Source organism: Nicotiana tabacum, chromosome 4 (assembly GCF_000715075.1).
Source record: "Nicotiana tabacum cultivar K326 chromosome 4, ASM71507v2, whole genome shotgun sequence".
Lineage (NCBI taxonomy): Eukaryota > Viridiplantae > Streptophyta > Magnoliopsida > Solanales > Solanaceae > Nicotiana > Nicotiana tabacum.
This window is the reverse complement of record NC_134083.1, coordinates 54,021,100-54,037,902: the sequence shown is the minus strand read 5'-3', so window position 1 is coordinate 54,037,902 and position 16,803 is coordinate 54,021,100. Positions and strand designations below refer to the sequence as shown.

Here is a 16,803-nt window from a genome sequence, read left to right as displayed (position 1 = left end):
TCGCATTTGCGATCCTCTCCTATTCGCATTTGCGAACACTTGTTTGCATTTGCGATGACTGTAGGCCTAGGGCACCTTTCGCATTTGCGAAAAAAATGTCGCATTTGCGAAGCCCAGGTCGCAAATGCGACATTTGCAGCTGAATAAATATGACTTAGACGGGATTTTTGGTTCATTTCTCAAATTTTCAAAACCTAAAACATTAGAGGCGATTTTTCCAAGACTCTTTCTTCCCCAAATGATTGGTAAGTTATTCTAACCCATTTTGTTTCAATCTTTCATTATATTTCACAAGTTTTTAACCTAAAATCTAGTGCTTTCATGGTGGAAATTTAGGGGTTTGGGTAGAGTTAGGGATTTTTGAGAAATTGGGATTTAGACCTCAAATTGGGGTCGGATTTCAAAACAAATTATGTAACCGGGCTCGGGGTGAACGGGTAATCGGGTTTTGGTCCGAATTTCGGGTTGGGACCAAGCGGGCCCCGGAGTTGACTTTTGTTGACATTTTCAATAATGACCTAAATTGAATCTTTTGCAATCGTGGGTGATTCCTGAGGCTTAATTTGAATCGTTTGGTTGGTAATTTGCTAGATTCTATTGGTCCGGAGGCTTGTTTGAGAGGCAAGGTTGTGATTGAGCAGTGAGTGGTCTTTGGAGTGAGGTAAGTATTGTGTCTCACTTTGACATGAGGGAATTAGGAACCTTCGGATTATTTTCTATGTGAAATTCATGTGAGCGACGTATATGTGAGGTGACGAGTACTTATGCGCCGCCAATTTATCTCTTTTCCCTGTTTTCTCATTTTTCTCATATTATCTTTTTCCCTGTCTTAATTGTTACATGCTCTAATTGTGTTCCCATGCCTAATTTCTACTTGTTAGACATTATTTCCTCTTGTTCATGATATTGTTCCTTCCATAATTTCATTATCTCCTATTATTTGCTTACGCTGGTTTATCGGTACCTTTTTTTGTATACTCTGAATTGGTCTCGCTGTGTATTATTACTTATGTGGACTTTCATGACGTACAAGTTTCCTATTTGTTTCGGTTTGGTGTTTAAGTATTATGGAGGGTTTCCTTGATTTGAATTGTGAATTTACTGTGTAAACTGAGCACTTGATGTTGATATGGTGGGATCGGGTTGCACGCCACAATAAGTGTAATAAGGGTGTATTGTTTAGTGGTATAAGGGTAAACTATGATTGTGTTATTGTGATACGGTAGAATCGGGTTGATACGGTAGAATCGGGTTGCACGCCGCAATAGGTGTAATAAGGGTGGATTGTTGGGTGGCATAAGGGTAAACTATGTTTGCGTTATTGTGATATGGTGGGATCGGGTTGCATGCCGCAACACTTTTATTTATTTTCACTGTTGTTTATGCTATTATGAGGAAATAAGGGAGGAGTATGAGATGTACGGTGGGATCGGGTTGCGCGCCGCAACAACCTATATGTTTCCATTTCGTGAGCTGTGTTGGGTTTCTCTTTGGTATTTGTATTTGAATTATTAAAGATTGGTGATTCTGGACGACACTGGTTTATTCTTGAGGCTGTGGTTATTATTTTCAATTGGCTGTTTAATTCTGTTCAGTATTCCCATTTTTTTGTCATTATTATATACTGCATTCAGGTTGTAGTGCAGGTGATCCGCCTTAGCCTCATCACTACTTTGTCGAGGTTAGGCTCGGCACTTACCAGTACATGGGGTCAGTTGTACTGGTACTACACTATACATACTATGCATATTTTGGAGACGGTCACAACGGCGGCTACGAGAGAGCTCGGATTGGACAGCTTGCGGAGACTTGAGGTACAGCTGCTCCACGCCCGCAGCTCCTGAAGTCTCCGTCTTTATTTTTATTTAGCTGTGTGTTTTCATTCAGGCAGCTTTGTATTTATTTCATACCCTTGTATGTATTACTCTAGAAGCTCGTGCACTTGTGACACCGGGTTCAGGAATTTGTAACAGATGTTTTCACGGTTTTAGCTCCCGCATTTATATTTGGATTATTACAGTTAAATCAGTTCTTATTCATTAATTAAGTTTTAAATTGTTAAAAAGGATAAATTTTTCTAACGTTAACTTGTCTAGCAAGTGAAATGTTAGGCGTCATCACGGTCCTAAAGGTGGAAATACCGGGTCGTGACAAAAGATCTTTGTAATTTGATTGAATACATTTCCCGAGATTTTGAATTTTTTTCAGGCATTTTAAATCCTTCAGGTATTTTCATATAAATTTCATTATCAAGTAAACCGTACAGATAAGTTGTAACTACATCCATTAAATGTATTTCAAGCCTTTCATGTAGTGCTAAACTAATGAGATATCGAAATGTTATGGCATTCATAACAGGTGAATATGTTTCATCAAAATTGACTCCAGGTTGTTGTGAGAATCTTTTTGCGACTAGGCGAGCTTTGTAACTTTCAATTTCATTTTTATCATTCCTTTTTCGCACAAAAACCCATTTATGACCAACTGGTTTTATACCAACAGGTGTTTGGACTATTGGTCCAAAGGCCTCTCTTTTAGCAAGTGTGTTCAATTCTGATTGAATTGCCTCTTGCCATTTTGGCTAATCAGATCTTTGTCGACATTCTTCAACAGATCAGGGTTCAAGATCTTCACTATCTTGCATAATGTTAAGTGAACATTATATGCAAAAATATTATCTAATACTATTTCAGATTGATTTAAATTAATCCCATTACTAGTAGAACTTATTAAAAGTTTCTCACTCACTTGAGTCTCGGGTTCATTGATTCTTCAGGAATCTCAGAACTAATCAGATCTTGGGTCTCTTCGGGAGATCCCTTCATAGTATCACTTTGATCATTTGTCGATTTTCTTTTTCGAGGATTTCAATCCTTAGAACCCAAAGGCCAACCATACTTCAGGCGTCCTTTAGGTTCACAAGCTCTGATGCCAGTAGATGGTCCTACTGGGACATCAATTCGGATAGGCACATTCTCTGCAGGGATATGTGACTTAGTTATCCTTTTCAAATCAGTAAATACGTCTGACCTTTGATTTGCTATATTTTGTAAATGGATGATCTTCTGGACCTCCTGATTATATATAGGGATACGTGGATCAAAATGAGATAATGATGAAACTTTCTACACAATTCCTCTTTTGATTTCCTTTTTCTCTCCCCCTAATTGTGGAAAATTTATTTCATCAAACCGACAATCTGTAAATCGAGAAGTAAATAAATCTCATGTCAATGGTTCAAGATAGCTAATAATAGAGGGTGAATCAAACCCAACATATATTCCTAAGCTTCTTTGTGAGCCCATCTTACTGCGTTGTGATGGTGCTACTAACACATATACAGCACATCCAAAAATTCTTAGATGAGCAATATTTAGTTCATGACCAAAAACTAATTGTGACAGAAAATATTTATTATAATGTATCGGTCTGAGACGGATAAGTAATGTTGCATGCAAGATAGCATGACCCCAAACAGTAGTGGGCAATTTTGTTTTCATAAGTAGTGATCTTGTTATCAATTGCAAGCATCTAATAAATGACTCTGCAAGGCCATTTTGAGTATGAACATAACCTATAGGATGTTCAACTTTTATCTCAACCGATAGACAATAATCATCAAAAGCTTGAGATGAGAACTCTCGAGCATTATCAAGGCGAATAACTTTTATAGGATAATCTGGGAATTGTGCCCTTAATCGAATTATTTGGGCTAATAGCTTTGCAAACGCCAGGTTGCGAGATGATAATAGGCACACATGAGACCATCTTGAAGATGCATCTATTAGGACCATAAAATATCTAAACAGCCCACTTGGTGGGTGAATAGGTCCACATATATCCCTATGTATACGTTCTAAAAAGGCAAGGGATTCAATGCCAACCTTCATTGGTGATGGTCTAGTGATCATTTTGCCTTGATAACAAGCATCACAAGAAAATTCATCATTTGTAAGAATCTTCAGGTTCTTTAATAGATGCCCACTTGAATTTTCAGTGATTCGTCTCATCATTATTGATCCAGGATGGCCTAAACGGCCATGCCAAAGCACAAAAATATTTGAATCAGTAAACTTCTGGTTTACGATAGAGCGTGCTTCAAATGTACTAATCTTTAAATAGTATAAGCCAGAAGATAAAGTTGGTAACTTTTCTACAATGCACTTCTGGCCAGAAACATTCTTTGTAATACAAAGATATTCCACATTCATTTCATCTATCGTCTCAACATGATACCCATTTTGGCGGATATCTATAAAACTCAACAAGTTTCTTCGGGACTTGAAGAATAATAATGCATTGTCTATAATAAGTTTTGTTCCATTAGACAGAAATATAGTGGCTCTTCCAGAGCCTTCAATCAAACTTATATTACCAAAAATTGTTGAAACATTTACTTTTTCCTTATGCAAATAAAAAAAGTATTTCTGATCTTTGAATATGGCATGAGTTATTCCACTATCAATTACACAAATATCTTCATGATTGGTCTTTGATCCAAACATAATTTGAGGATTATCCATATTCTTCAAAATGACATAAACAAAATAAATATGATAGTAAACATCATTATCAAAGCATAACTTTTATTTATATACAACAATTACATAACCATACTATCTACTACAAACAACAAAAATTAAAATATTTATATTTCTACAGATTCATCACCGATCACATGACTTATTTCTCCTTCCGGGAGTGCAAAGTAATCAGCTACATCCAAATGCATGAAGTCTAAATTATCTTCAAAAATAAAATTTTCTTCAGCATTTTTCTCTGTCTTCTTTCGGGAAGCTTGATAAAGCTCAACTAGGTGCTTTGGCGTACGGCAAGTACGTGACCAGTGCCCTTTTCTTCCACATGTATAGCAAGCATTTTCTGCATTTATTTCTTACACCGCTTCATGCTTTTGTTCCTTCCTTTTCCATTGCTGGTGGTGAGGAGGGTTCTTTGGTGCATAATTATTACCATGATTAGAGTTTTTTTCCCGACCACGGCCATGACCACGACTGGGGCCACGACCTCTTCCACGCTTAGCTTGGTGGAAGTTCGTCTCATTCACTTCAAGAAATGGATAAGAACCAGTAGGTCGGCTTTCATAGTTTTTCATTAATAGCCCATTATGTTGCTCGGCTATAAGAAGATGTGAGATAAGTTCAAAATACTTTTTAAATCCCATCTCTCGATATTGCTGTTGCAGGAGCATATTCGAGGCATGAAAAGTGGTGAAAGTTTTCTCCAACATATCATGATCAGTAATATTATCACCACATAATTTCAATTGGGAAATAATTCTGAACATAGCAGAATTATACTCACTGATAGATTTAAAATCTTGTAGCCTTAGATGAGTCCAATCATAACGTGCCTGTGGAAGAATGACCATCTTCAGGTGGTCATATCTATCTTTCAAATTATTCCACAGTATGACTGGATCTTTAATAGTGAGATATTCCATTTTTAAGCCTTCATCAAGGTGATGGGGTAGGAATATCATTGCTTTGGCACGGTCTTGGTTTGATGCTTGACTTTTATCCTTAATGGTGTCTGTCATACCCATCGCATCAAGATGAATCTCAGCATCAAGCACCCAAGACGTGTAGCTTTTGCCCGATATATCCAGGGTTACAAATTCAAGTTTAGAAAAATTTGACATTATTTAAAAAAGAAAGTTCGTACCTCTGATACTTTCAAAGTATTTGCTTGAGATGGCAGAGTCTCGTACTGATAACGTATTATAAAATAAAGATTGTAAAGTAAAGACAAGTATAGAGAGAAAATGATATATTCAATTTCAAATTGATGTACATAATGAACTGAAATCTTCTCTATTTATAGAAGAAAGCAAGTTGTTGTGTAAGCTGCTTGTAAGCTACTATCGTACCAGATATAGATAATCTTCTATCGGAGGTAATATTTATCCATAACGGAGTATCGAAAGGATAAGTTCATTGTACCAGATATAGATAATCTTCTACCGGAGGTAATATTTATCCATAATGGAGTACCGAAAGGATAAGCTTCTTCAGGAGACTTATTTCAAATAGAGTACTAAATAGATAAATATATTTACGGTGAAATCTCATATGAATAAACTTCTTCAAGAAACTTATTTATAATATAGTATTAAATGAGCATCCATACTATAATATATATTCATAACAAATTTAAAGTTTATTCCAACATGCTACAATGTAAAATAGTAATTGTTGTTTCAAATTCTTGTTTCTTAAACGAAAACAAACTTGCCCAAGTATGACGCATGCGTGCGGCTACAGCTTTTATTGGACAGTAATCAAAGGCGGAGCTAGAAATTGAAGTGTGTGAGTTCTAAATTTTAAAATAAATATTATTTTCAGCGGGAATTGAATCCCTATCTTTCCCAGATGAACCCACTACCGTTATCATTAAACCAAGACCTCTTTTATTATTGGGTTCGGCTATATATATTTATATAGATTTAATAAATATTTCAATACAAATATAGAATTTCGGAAAAAGTCACTAGATTCGCTCGAACCCGCACCCACAATTGTAGCTCGTGCCCTGACAGTAATACGAACTGTTGAATTTACAAACTTTTTAAGGGATTAATTTCCGCAATTTTCAAACATCTGCAGGTTCCAAATAATCTTGCCAGTTCACGAATTGAGTATTATTATATCATAATTTCATCAATTGTTGATTAAGGTTGACATAAATTGATTGGTATCCTACAAAACAAAAAATAGTATCAACCTATCCTATTTTCGAGGAAGAACGATATAAGCATGAGAAGAGCGACACGACTGTTTGAACTGAGTGTACGTGTCGATTTTGCTTCAAACAAACTACCAAATGCAAACATCGCGTCCACGTTTTCATGCATATCCAACTATTTCTTTTCCCTTTCTTTGTTCTTTATGTCACACTAAATAAACGTAGTTCCATTGCACAGCTTCTAATCCATAGTTTCATTTCTCTGTAAGATCAGAGCAACTGCTAATTAAGCAATAAACCATGGTGGTATTGGACTTAATTCACAAATTTCTCAACTTAGTAGCTCCTCCATTTACCTTCTTCAGCTTGTTGTTTTTCTTGCCACCCTATCAATTTTTCAAGTGGTTCCTTTCAATCTTAGGCACTGTTTTTAGTGAGGATGTTTCTGGCAAGGTTGTCATCATCACAGGAGCTTCCTCTGGCATCGGCGAGGTTATTCACTTATTTACTTTCCGTTAAACATCCTACATTAAAAATCAGTGGCGAAGTCAGAAAGATTCTGTTCTACATTGTCACACTTAGAATTTGGATTTAAACTTGTGGCTAAAATCAATTGAACCCCTTTACTATTCCACTAGAATTTTTTCTACGGTTTATACATAATTTTTTTTTCCTATTTGCACGATATAATTGTTCAACAAGGGGATTTAATTTAACCCCTTATTTCTACCTAGCTCCCCCCGTTGGAAACTCACTCATCCAACTTTTAGAGTGGAGGATTCCCAGGGGCGGATTTAAGCTCAAATTATATTGCACGTGAATCCATGATTTTTTTGTCAACTAAGTATTATTTTATCTACATATTTTCTAGAATTGATCTAATATCATTTGCTAGTTCATGTTCCAAAAGGGTTGAACAGGCTAAATAGTCCCCTTGGTGGAATGTTAAGTTATTTACGGTTTGAGGCAGACGGTTTGATAGCTAGAATTAAATTCTTGATTTTGCAGTATTTGGCATATGAATACGCCAGAAGAGGTGCATGCTTAACTATTGCAGCGAGAAGAGAGAAGAGTCTACGTGAAGTAGCTGAAAGGGCACTAGACCTAGGCTCCCCTGATGTTTTAGTCGTACCAGCAGATGTTTCAAAAGTTGAAGACTGTAAAAGGATTGTTGATAAAACCATGAGCCATTTTGGACGATGTGAGATTCAATTTGTTTTATATATTCTCGTACTTAGCTATTGAAACCTTTAATTGTCTTTTGACTAACTTTTTCCATGTGTGAATTGCAGTGGACCATCTGGTTAATAATGCTGGAGTTACGGCAGTTTCTCTGTTTGATGAAACAGAAGAGATCACCAACTTTAGATCTGTCATGGTAATAATTTTACTAAATATATTCATGTCATGTGTAAATGTGCAAATGGAAATCAGTATATACAAATGGTTTGAAGTTTTAATTAAATGCCGATTGCCACCACAATAGTACGCGTAATATTACCTAGGTAAATTATAGAAAACCTTTGGGCCATACTACCACAAAATAATGAAACTAATATAAATTAATGGGCTATTTTGCAATGTTGAGCTAAAAATTAGCTAGGTTGACTACTTTTGGGGGTGACTATTAGAGTTTAGCCATATTTTAAATTGTTATGGCAAAGTCGCCAAAAATAATGATACGATTAAATTAACGTGTTCGCCCCTAACTAAATCACGAAACAGAATTTTAATAATCGATACTGGAGTTCGAAACTTTGACAAGTGGAATCTATGAAAATTATGTTGGGTTTAATTCATAATGCACTCAGCAACTTTGAACCTGTACTAGTAAAAAATTCAAACTCCATGAATATTCCTGGCTTTTGAACTTTTGTAGTGCAAAATTTAGAAAAATTCAAGAACGGTTCAATGTTTTTGAATTTACATTACACCGGAAAAGTTATTGGTTTTTGAACCTTTAATAGTGCAAAATTCAGGAAAATTTAGGAACATTCATGATTTTTTAATTCACATTATACTTTAGCAATTTTTAACCATTAAATATAAAATTCAAAAAAATACTGGTTTTGACCTTTACTAGTGCAAAATTCACGAAAATTCAGGACAATTTATGATTTTTAAATTCACATTATACTTCAGCAAATATTAAACTTTTAAATACAAAATCAAGGAAAACTACTGGTTTTTGAACCTTTTCTAATGTAAAATCCAGGAACGATTCATGATTTGTTGTATTCAAATTATACTTCAACAATTGAGAGCTACCGCTTCAGGTTATTCAAACTGCAGGAACAATTCTTGGATTTTGAACTTGTAAATTTCAAAGTTCAGTAGTCATTCTTGGAGTTGATCCGTGTTTTTTGATAGGGGTATTTTTGTCCAGACTTGTATTTCAACATTAATAAGCAGCTATTTTGCCGATATAATTCAAATATGACTAAACTCTAATAGCCGACTTGAAAAGTAACTATTTACCAAGATCATCCATTGTTGAGGCACGGGAAGAAGTTTAGTTTAAGCGATTGAATGAACAACTATTTAGCTTAATTTATCCTAGTGTAAGTTGCCATCAAGAAGTTGATTAATTGGAATTTGCAGGACATTAACTTCTGGGGTTCGGTCTACATGACACGATTTGCAATTCCGTATCTGAGATATAGTGAAGGTAGGGTCATTGTGCTATCTTCTTCAGCTTCTTGGGTGCCTACTCCAAGATTGAGCCTTTACTGTGTAAGTCCACCAATTTTAGTGTTTTATTATTTTAACTCCCAGGCGACATTCATATTTCATTTTGACCCCCCCTATTTTTAATTATTGTAGGCTAGCAAAGCAGCAATGGCACAATTTTTCGATACGTTGAGAGTTGAATTCGGACAGGATATCAAGATAACATTGGTCACACCTGGCTATGTTGAATCAGAAATGACACAAGGAAAATTCATAAACAAGACTGGCAAAGTGGATGTTAAAACTCAAATGAGGGATGTAAGTTTGTGTTTTGTCTCTATTCTCTCTCGATTGCACAAAATATTGCATGTTTGCAATGACATGATTTGTTAGTTTCACATGAACTTTTATCATTAAATCATGGTTATAAATTAATATAGTACATTATCACTTAATGTAATTTGGTGCAAACGTACCTGATGTAGGTAGATTTTTTTCTCCACCATCACTCGAGAAACCCTGCGTGATGAACTTGCTAAGTCCTAGATATTAAGATGTACACTTATTCTAGATAGTGAATTTAGATATTATTTTAGCGAACCGACTACATTTTTTATTCAGGTATGGAGATTGACTGTAAATTGAACTTAATTCTTTGTGGGTATAATAGATTGTAGTGTAAGTTTCAATTCCAGTTATATTTCAGGATACTTGACTTTAAATTAAAAACTTAAAGTTTACGTGATAGTAATGATTTTCGCTGTCCCCAGTTGGGGAACTGGCTACAAAATGAATCACGGTGTCATGAGTTTAATTTGTGTTTACTGAATAAACTAGGTTCAAGTGGGCATAATCCCAGTAGTCAAAGTAGAAGAATGTGCCAAAACCATCGTTAATGGGGCTTGTCGCGGAGAGAGATATGTTACTGTGCCATCTTGGGTCAGGGTCACCTACTTGTGGAAGGTTTTCTGCCCAGAAGTTGTTGACTGGATTTTGAGGCTGTTGTGCCTTACCGGTTCGGGAACTTCGCCCAGAAAGAAAATATTGGATTACAGTGGTGTCCAGAAAGTCTTGTACCCAGAAAATATCAAGGAACTGGAACCCAAAACCAACTGATGCCAAAGTTTGACCTTCACAACCTATAAGTTTGCAGTCTGTTTGTTTCTCTGTTACATGAAACTTTTAGTTTGGAGTATTGTAATTATCAGTCAAAGATAGGTACTGATGCTGTCTTTTTGTATCCCCCTTCTTTCACACAGTTGTCAGGAAAAAAAAAACAGATTAACAGAATAAATTTCTGGGTATATATGCCCCAATTAAGTCATAGGTCAACTTTTAACATCATAGTGCAAAAGATTTACATTGTAGTGCAAAAAAAATACTAGTTACTAGCTGGCACAGAATTTAAATTTCTTGCATTCCTCTTCTATTTTTGTTTAAATAGTGTTCCCTTCAAGGATTCCTTAGATCCTCTCTAATGAAATAGTGTTAAAATAGTGTTCCTCTTCTTCTATTTTTCTCTAATGGTGTATGGCACGGAAGAAAGCATCCGAGACCTAGAGCCTGTTTGGATTGGCTTAAAAAAATAGTTTTTAAGTAATAAATAATTTTTTAGCCAAAAAATAATAAGTTATGGTTGCCTAGTTTATTGTTTTTGATTTGTTTTAAGTAGTTTTTAATTTATTTTAAGTATTTTTTAACTTTGTCAAATACTTAAAGAAATTAAAAAGAGTTTAAAGATGATTTGACCATCTTAAAAGTCAATCAAAATACCTTCCTGAACACATCGTTCTACAAACCATTAAATTTTGCGAGTCGAAAAAGAATAACTGAAAGGAAGGTAATTGATTAGTTATTCGTCGAATTAGTTTCAAACAAAAATTCGTTTATTTGCATCAAGTTTTCACTTTTCTTCTACCCCTTCTCATGAACTTAACCTGTGCTCGGAGGATAGTTGTTCGTACACCATTCCTTGTACAGATTCTCGAGAAAAGAAGAGCCATGGGGCTCATTCAAGACTTACTTTTTCTTTTATTCCTTTTCGGGAATTAACCTATGCTCGAGGGATAGTTATTCTTACACCATTCCTTATATAGATTCTCGAGAAGAGAGGAGCTCTTCTGATCTTGATCCCGCAGGTGAATCGAAAGTTGGCTTTTGTATTGGAACACACTGAGTCGTCTAATTGTTAATCCAATTTAATTTCATATGTGGTTATTAAAGAACTTCAATATTTAGAGTCCGTTTGGACATAAGAAAAATTTTACTTTTTTTAAAAAAAAAAATTCACTTTTTTCCGAAATCAGTGTTTGGCCATAAATTTTTAAATTTTCAAATTTTCAATTGAACATGAATTTTGGAATTTTTCGAAAATTTGAAAAACTCCAAAAAGTTATTTTTCAAAATTTTCACTCAGATCACTCACAAAACTTCAAAAATAACCCAAAATTATATTCATGTCCAAACACAACTCTAGTTTTCAAATATCATTTTCACTTGATTTTTTTCGAAATTTTATCATTCTTATGTCCAAACGCCCACTTATTATTTGCATTTTCAAAATCTCAACCAATCGTGCCGAAAAGACAGGGAGGCTCTAAGGTAAGGCAGATGAGGCCCTTGCCTTAGGCCCCCAAATATTAAGGGCCCCAAAATTATAAAATACTACTAGTATATTAGTATTATATACAACATATAATTTATAAAATTATTATTAACAAAAGATTTCAATTTTATATTTTTTAAAATTTGATTGAGGTTGTATGACTAAGTGAGCAAATAATCATAAATTTTCTCCTTTATTAAATTAATTAAATGGTATATTTACCTTCTCATCAATTCTAATTTTTTTCTTTATGTACACTTTCTTCTTCATGTTTTTGACGATTTCACTCTTTAATTTCAACTCTGATTCTCTAAATTATCTATATTTTTTTTTGCCATATTTGATTGATCCATACATCAGAAAGTAAGTTCTTTTATATCTTATCTTTTTTAGCTAAAAAATTCCCGAGGGCTACGGCACAAAATTTGAATTGATGGATAATAAGTCCACAATTCTGCCTTTTTCACTTAAATATCATGCCATTGTCCAGAGGAGAGTTCGAAATTGTGATGTGAGCCAAACCTTATCACGTGTTGCACACTTACCACTAGATCAAAGTCATGTAGGATTCTTTTGTGTCTCATTATAATAATATGAAATTTATAAAAATTTATTTTGACTTTAGGCCACAAAATTCCATGAGTCTGCGAAAGATAAAAGAAGTAAGTAGCAGGAACCGATTTCTTTTCATTGCAAAACTGAGACAAATATTGTGCATGGAAAATGTCAGCAAAATATTGCTACTTTTTAGTTGTGCGCCCGTCGACGAACTACAAGATTACACCTGCTTCATACTTAAGTAAGAATTCGAAGATGCAGTATTTCTTTAAGCTTAGTCCGAATCTTTTCGAGGCCATATCTCGTTCCTTAATCCCCTGCATATATGTATCAATGCGCTTTCTTGTTTGTTCTACAAATCATGGTGCTCAAACCATTATTCATTCTCCAAAAAATGAAAAGAGAAACAAAAGCTAAATGCTCCTGTCACTTGTAAATCATTAGCAAACGCTATACCGAAACAGAAAGTAATTCAATCGTTATCATACCTACACGATCGACATTCTTGATATTATGGCATACCCTTTCAATATGTGACTAGGGCATATCTACGTATATGGATATGAGCTCATGTGAATCCATGCTCCTCTCCCTAGACTATGTATAATTATGCGATATTTCTTCAAATTACTTAAATATATATGTGTACATTCAAGCTCAAAGAGTCTTATGAATCAATAATTATTAGATGCATCTTTAAGTGAAATCGGCATATATGTTATTTTTTCTTTCTTTTTTCTAGAATTAGTCCACCCACGGGGATGAACATGTCTTGCGTCTACCCAACTTCAAACCACTTTATAGTATACATTTCATTAACTAAATGAAACACTACTTAATAGAAACTAACCAACAATTGCCTTCGTTTGTGTGTACGAAAAATGAGGCCATCAATATATTGTGACATTCAGTTCTGCCGCCACAACGAACTACCTAGTAAGACCTGCATAATACCACATTTCCTTACTTAAAAATCACAAAGATACGGTTTTCCTTTTATGTTTGTCCGAATCTTTTGGGGCCATTTCTCGTCCCTTAACCAAAAAAGTACTAATCCCTTTCCCCTCCATCTGGATTAGTGCTCTGTCTTGTTTTTCCTGCAAATCATAACACAGAGTGGTGCTCCAATTCATTTTCCTAATCTGAAAAAGGAGAGACAAAAGAAGAATGTACCTTTTTAATCACTTGAATATGATTGGAGAATGCTAATCCTTGTAAATTAAAATATTTCAATCCTTTGTCCAAGCGTCACTTCAATCACCAATCAGGTAAGCCCGCCAATCGAATTCGTGCACGTGGAAAAGTACATGAAATCGCCCAAACGTTTTTTTCTTTATTGAATTAGAGGTTATAGTAACATGGCAGGAAATAAGGATAGTGCTATGCATACTTCATGCTTTAACTTTGTTAAATGCTAAGAGTGGAATACAATATTATGATATTGCATTTAATTAATACTAAGAGCGGAATAAAAAATTATAGTGCTGCATTTAGTTAAATACAAAGAGTGGAATACACTATATATTATGGTAACCGCATTTAGTTAATTGCCAAGAGTGGAATACAATATTATGGTACGCATTTAAGAGTGGAATATAATATTATGGTACTGTATTTAGTTAAAAACTAAGAGTAGAATACAATATTATGGTACTGCATTTAGTAAATACGAAGAATGGACTACAATATTATGGTAACCGCATTTAGTTAAATACAAAGAGTGGAATACAATATTATGGTACTGCATTTAAGAGTGGAATACACTGTTATGGTACATCATTTAATTAAGTACCAAGAGTGGAATACACTATTTGTGGTACTGCATTTAGTTAAGTAATAGAATATTGATTTCCCACTTAATGGGGGGAATCAACAGACTGAATTTTTTTTTACTATAAATACACATGAAAACTCATCTATATGCAGTACTTCATATGCAAATACCAGAAACAGAAATTAAAACTAGTAAGAACCGGAAATTAAGGCAATGAAGCAGATTAGTGGAGCACCATTTCTGCTAATCGTGGTGATTATGGCGATTGGGGTCTTAATTTGGGCTCCAAAAAATGTGGAGAGTGCCTTTGGAATTGACATAAATCCGTGCACAGTTCCTGAATGTGTAGCTGCATGCAAAAAGATTTTGCAGGAGAAATACCAAAGTGCGACATGTGCAACGGGGCCTAGAGGAAAATACTGTATCTGCTTGGGTTGATACTTTATAAGTATTTAAACTCCAAATTACTATATAATTAAAGAGTGATCTTCAGAATACAGCTTCTTCTAATCCACTTCTCTTCATATTGCATTGCATTTCTGTGTACTGTACGTTATAGTTAAGCCACTCGCTATTCCGTAAATCTATTTCTGGGTGATAATCAAAGACCTCGTTAATGTAATTAAATGGCTATTTCAATAGAAAACATTCTTGTTTTTTTTTCCATCCGTAATGTTAGTGAGAAATGCTTTTTTTTTTTGGGGGGGGGGGGGGTGTGGTATAACAATCATATATCCGGATCGATTGACCTGACTAATCCAGATTCAGGTCGTGTAGGTGACGAGCTCAAAACACACACCTAAATTATGCTCGCTAATCAAATATAGTATAGTAAAATTATCGTCTCCACAGGGATTGGATTTAAAAAGTATTCTCGTAGTTTCTAACTTGATGGCTATCCAAGATGATCAATAATTGAGATTTATATGATTTCTAACTAAAATTAACTAAGAATCTAAAGCCATTGACTAATGACAATCGTATAAGGAACAAGCAAAGAAGGTTATCAATGGGAGAAGATAGGGTTTTGATGGGATAGGTGCAAGATAATTGTTTGGGATCTAACTCTAGATAATTCACTTCTAATGTTCAAGTGAGTCTCTCGAATTCACCCAATTATTAGTTCAAACGTTTAGCAAAAACTCATCTCTCGATTAAGTCTTAACTTCACAAGATGAACCAATTTAAGCACGTGAAGATATGCAAGAATGCGTAGTGAATCGGTCTTTAGGAAAACCTCTTTCGATTATTCTCTTAACTAGGTTTAATCAATGATTCAACTAACCTCTTTCGATTACTAAGAAAAATTAATAAACTCAACCAATAATATAATGCAAAGATATCACAAGTTATGCCTCTCTCGATTACATGAACAAGTAAATATAGATGCAACAGTTAAATCATCCAAAGAACGCTTCAATACATAAAATTAGAGTTATAATCCACAAACAATCATCAATACACCAAATCCATCAAAACCTAAAGGGAATTAACTACCCCATAGATATGGAGAAATTCATCACAAATAAAATTAAAGTATAGGAAAATATAAATTCAATCCAAACTCGGGTCTTGAGTGAGGAAGGAATGATGAAATCCTTGTGCTCGTGTTCTTCCAACTCCTCCTTAGCCTCCTTAGGTCGAATATGTGTCAAAAGTCCAGAAAATAATATTTTTTCATGTATTTATACGGGCCCAAATGAAATCACCTTTTCCTAGCCGAAATAGGAAAACTTGCAAACTTATTACTTTTCATGTGTCACACTATGCTACGCAGGGTGAGTAGCATTAGTGCAATTTTCTCGGTTGTAAACTCTCTGAACTTAGCTTATCTGACAGAATTTTGTACTGATGCTACGCAATATGCCACACACTATGCCTAGTATTAGTGTATTTTTCTGCCATACCCAAAAATTACAAGTCTCTGAACTTCTCAAATTTCTGACGCACATTTGCACTGATGCGTCGCACAATGCAACGCATGGTGAGTCGCATTAGCGCATTTCCTCAGAGTGTTGCTTCTTCCTTGATTTTTGACATCCAGAAGTGATCCTCGACCCCCGAACACGATCCCGGCTTAATTCATTGGGCTTTTGTTTAGACTTCAAAGCTCCAATTATTTGATTTAGCTCCACAACATCTATATAACTCGAAATCATTCCTACAAGGCATAAAATACGCAATAAGTGTAAAATACTACCAATTAAAGCTCAAAACAAGTAAAGTCCAGTGAATTAGAGTGCAATAAGCGACTAAAACACGAGATTATAGCCTACCATCAGTAGGGCCCTTTAAATGGTTAAGCACTTCTTATCGGGTATTAATCTCATTTCAAACAAATGCAAGGGGTTATAGGACCCCGCAACATATGAAGGTGCAACTGGTAAAGCGAGACAATCCCAAAAGATTATTATGTATTATCTCTTTCTCTTTCTTGTTTCTTTTTCTTCCATCCGCCATTTCCCTCACTTTAACCACATCATCCGCAAACTTT

At 34.8% G+C, this 16,803-nt stretch overlaps 1 protein-coding gene across 1 annotated transcript; it reads left to right on the top strand.

Moving 5' to 3' along the window:
- The first annotated feature begins 6,867 nt into the window (after positions 1–6,867).
- Positions 6,868–10,696, top strand: LOC107815400 (11-beta-hydroxysteroid dehydrogenase A-like). The gene is made up of 6 exons (XM_016640973.2): positions 6,868–7,194; positions 7,711–7,903; positions 7,995–8,080; positions 9,304–9,435; positions 9,526–9,690; positions 10,210–10,696. The coding sequence occupies exons 1-6, from the start codon at positions 7,003–7,005 to the stop codon at positions 10,486–10,488; spliced, it is 1,047 nt and encodes a 348-aa protein (XP_016496459.1). The 5' UTR covers positions 6,868–7,002; the 3' UTR covers positions 10,489–10,696.
- Positions 10,697–16,803: the final 6,107 nt, after the last annotated feature.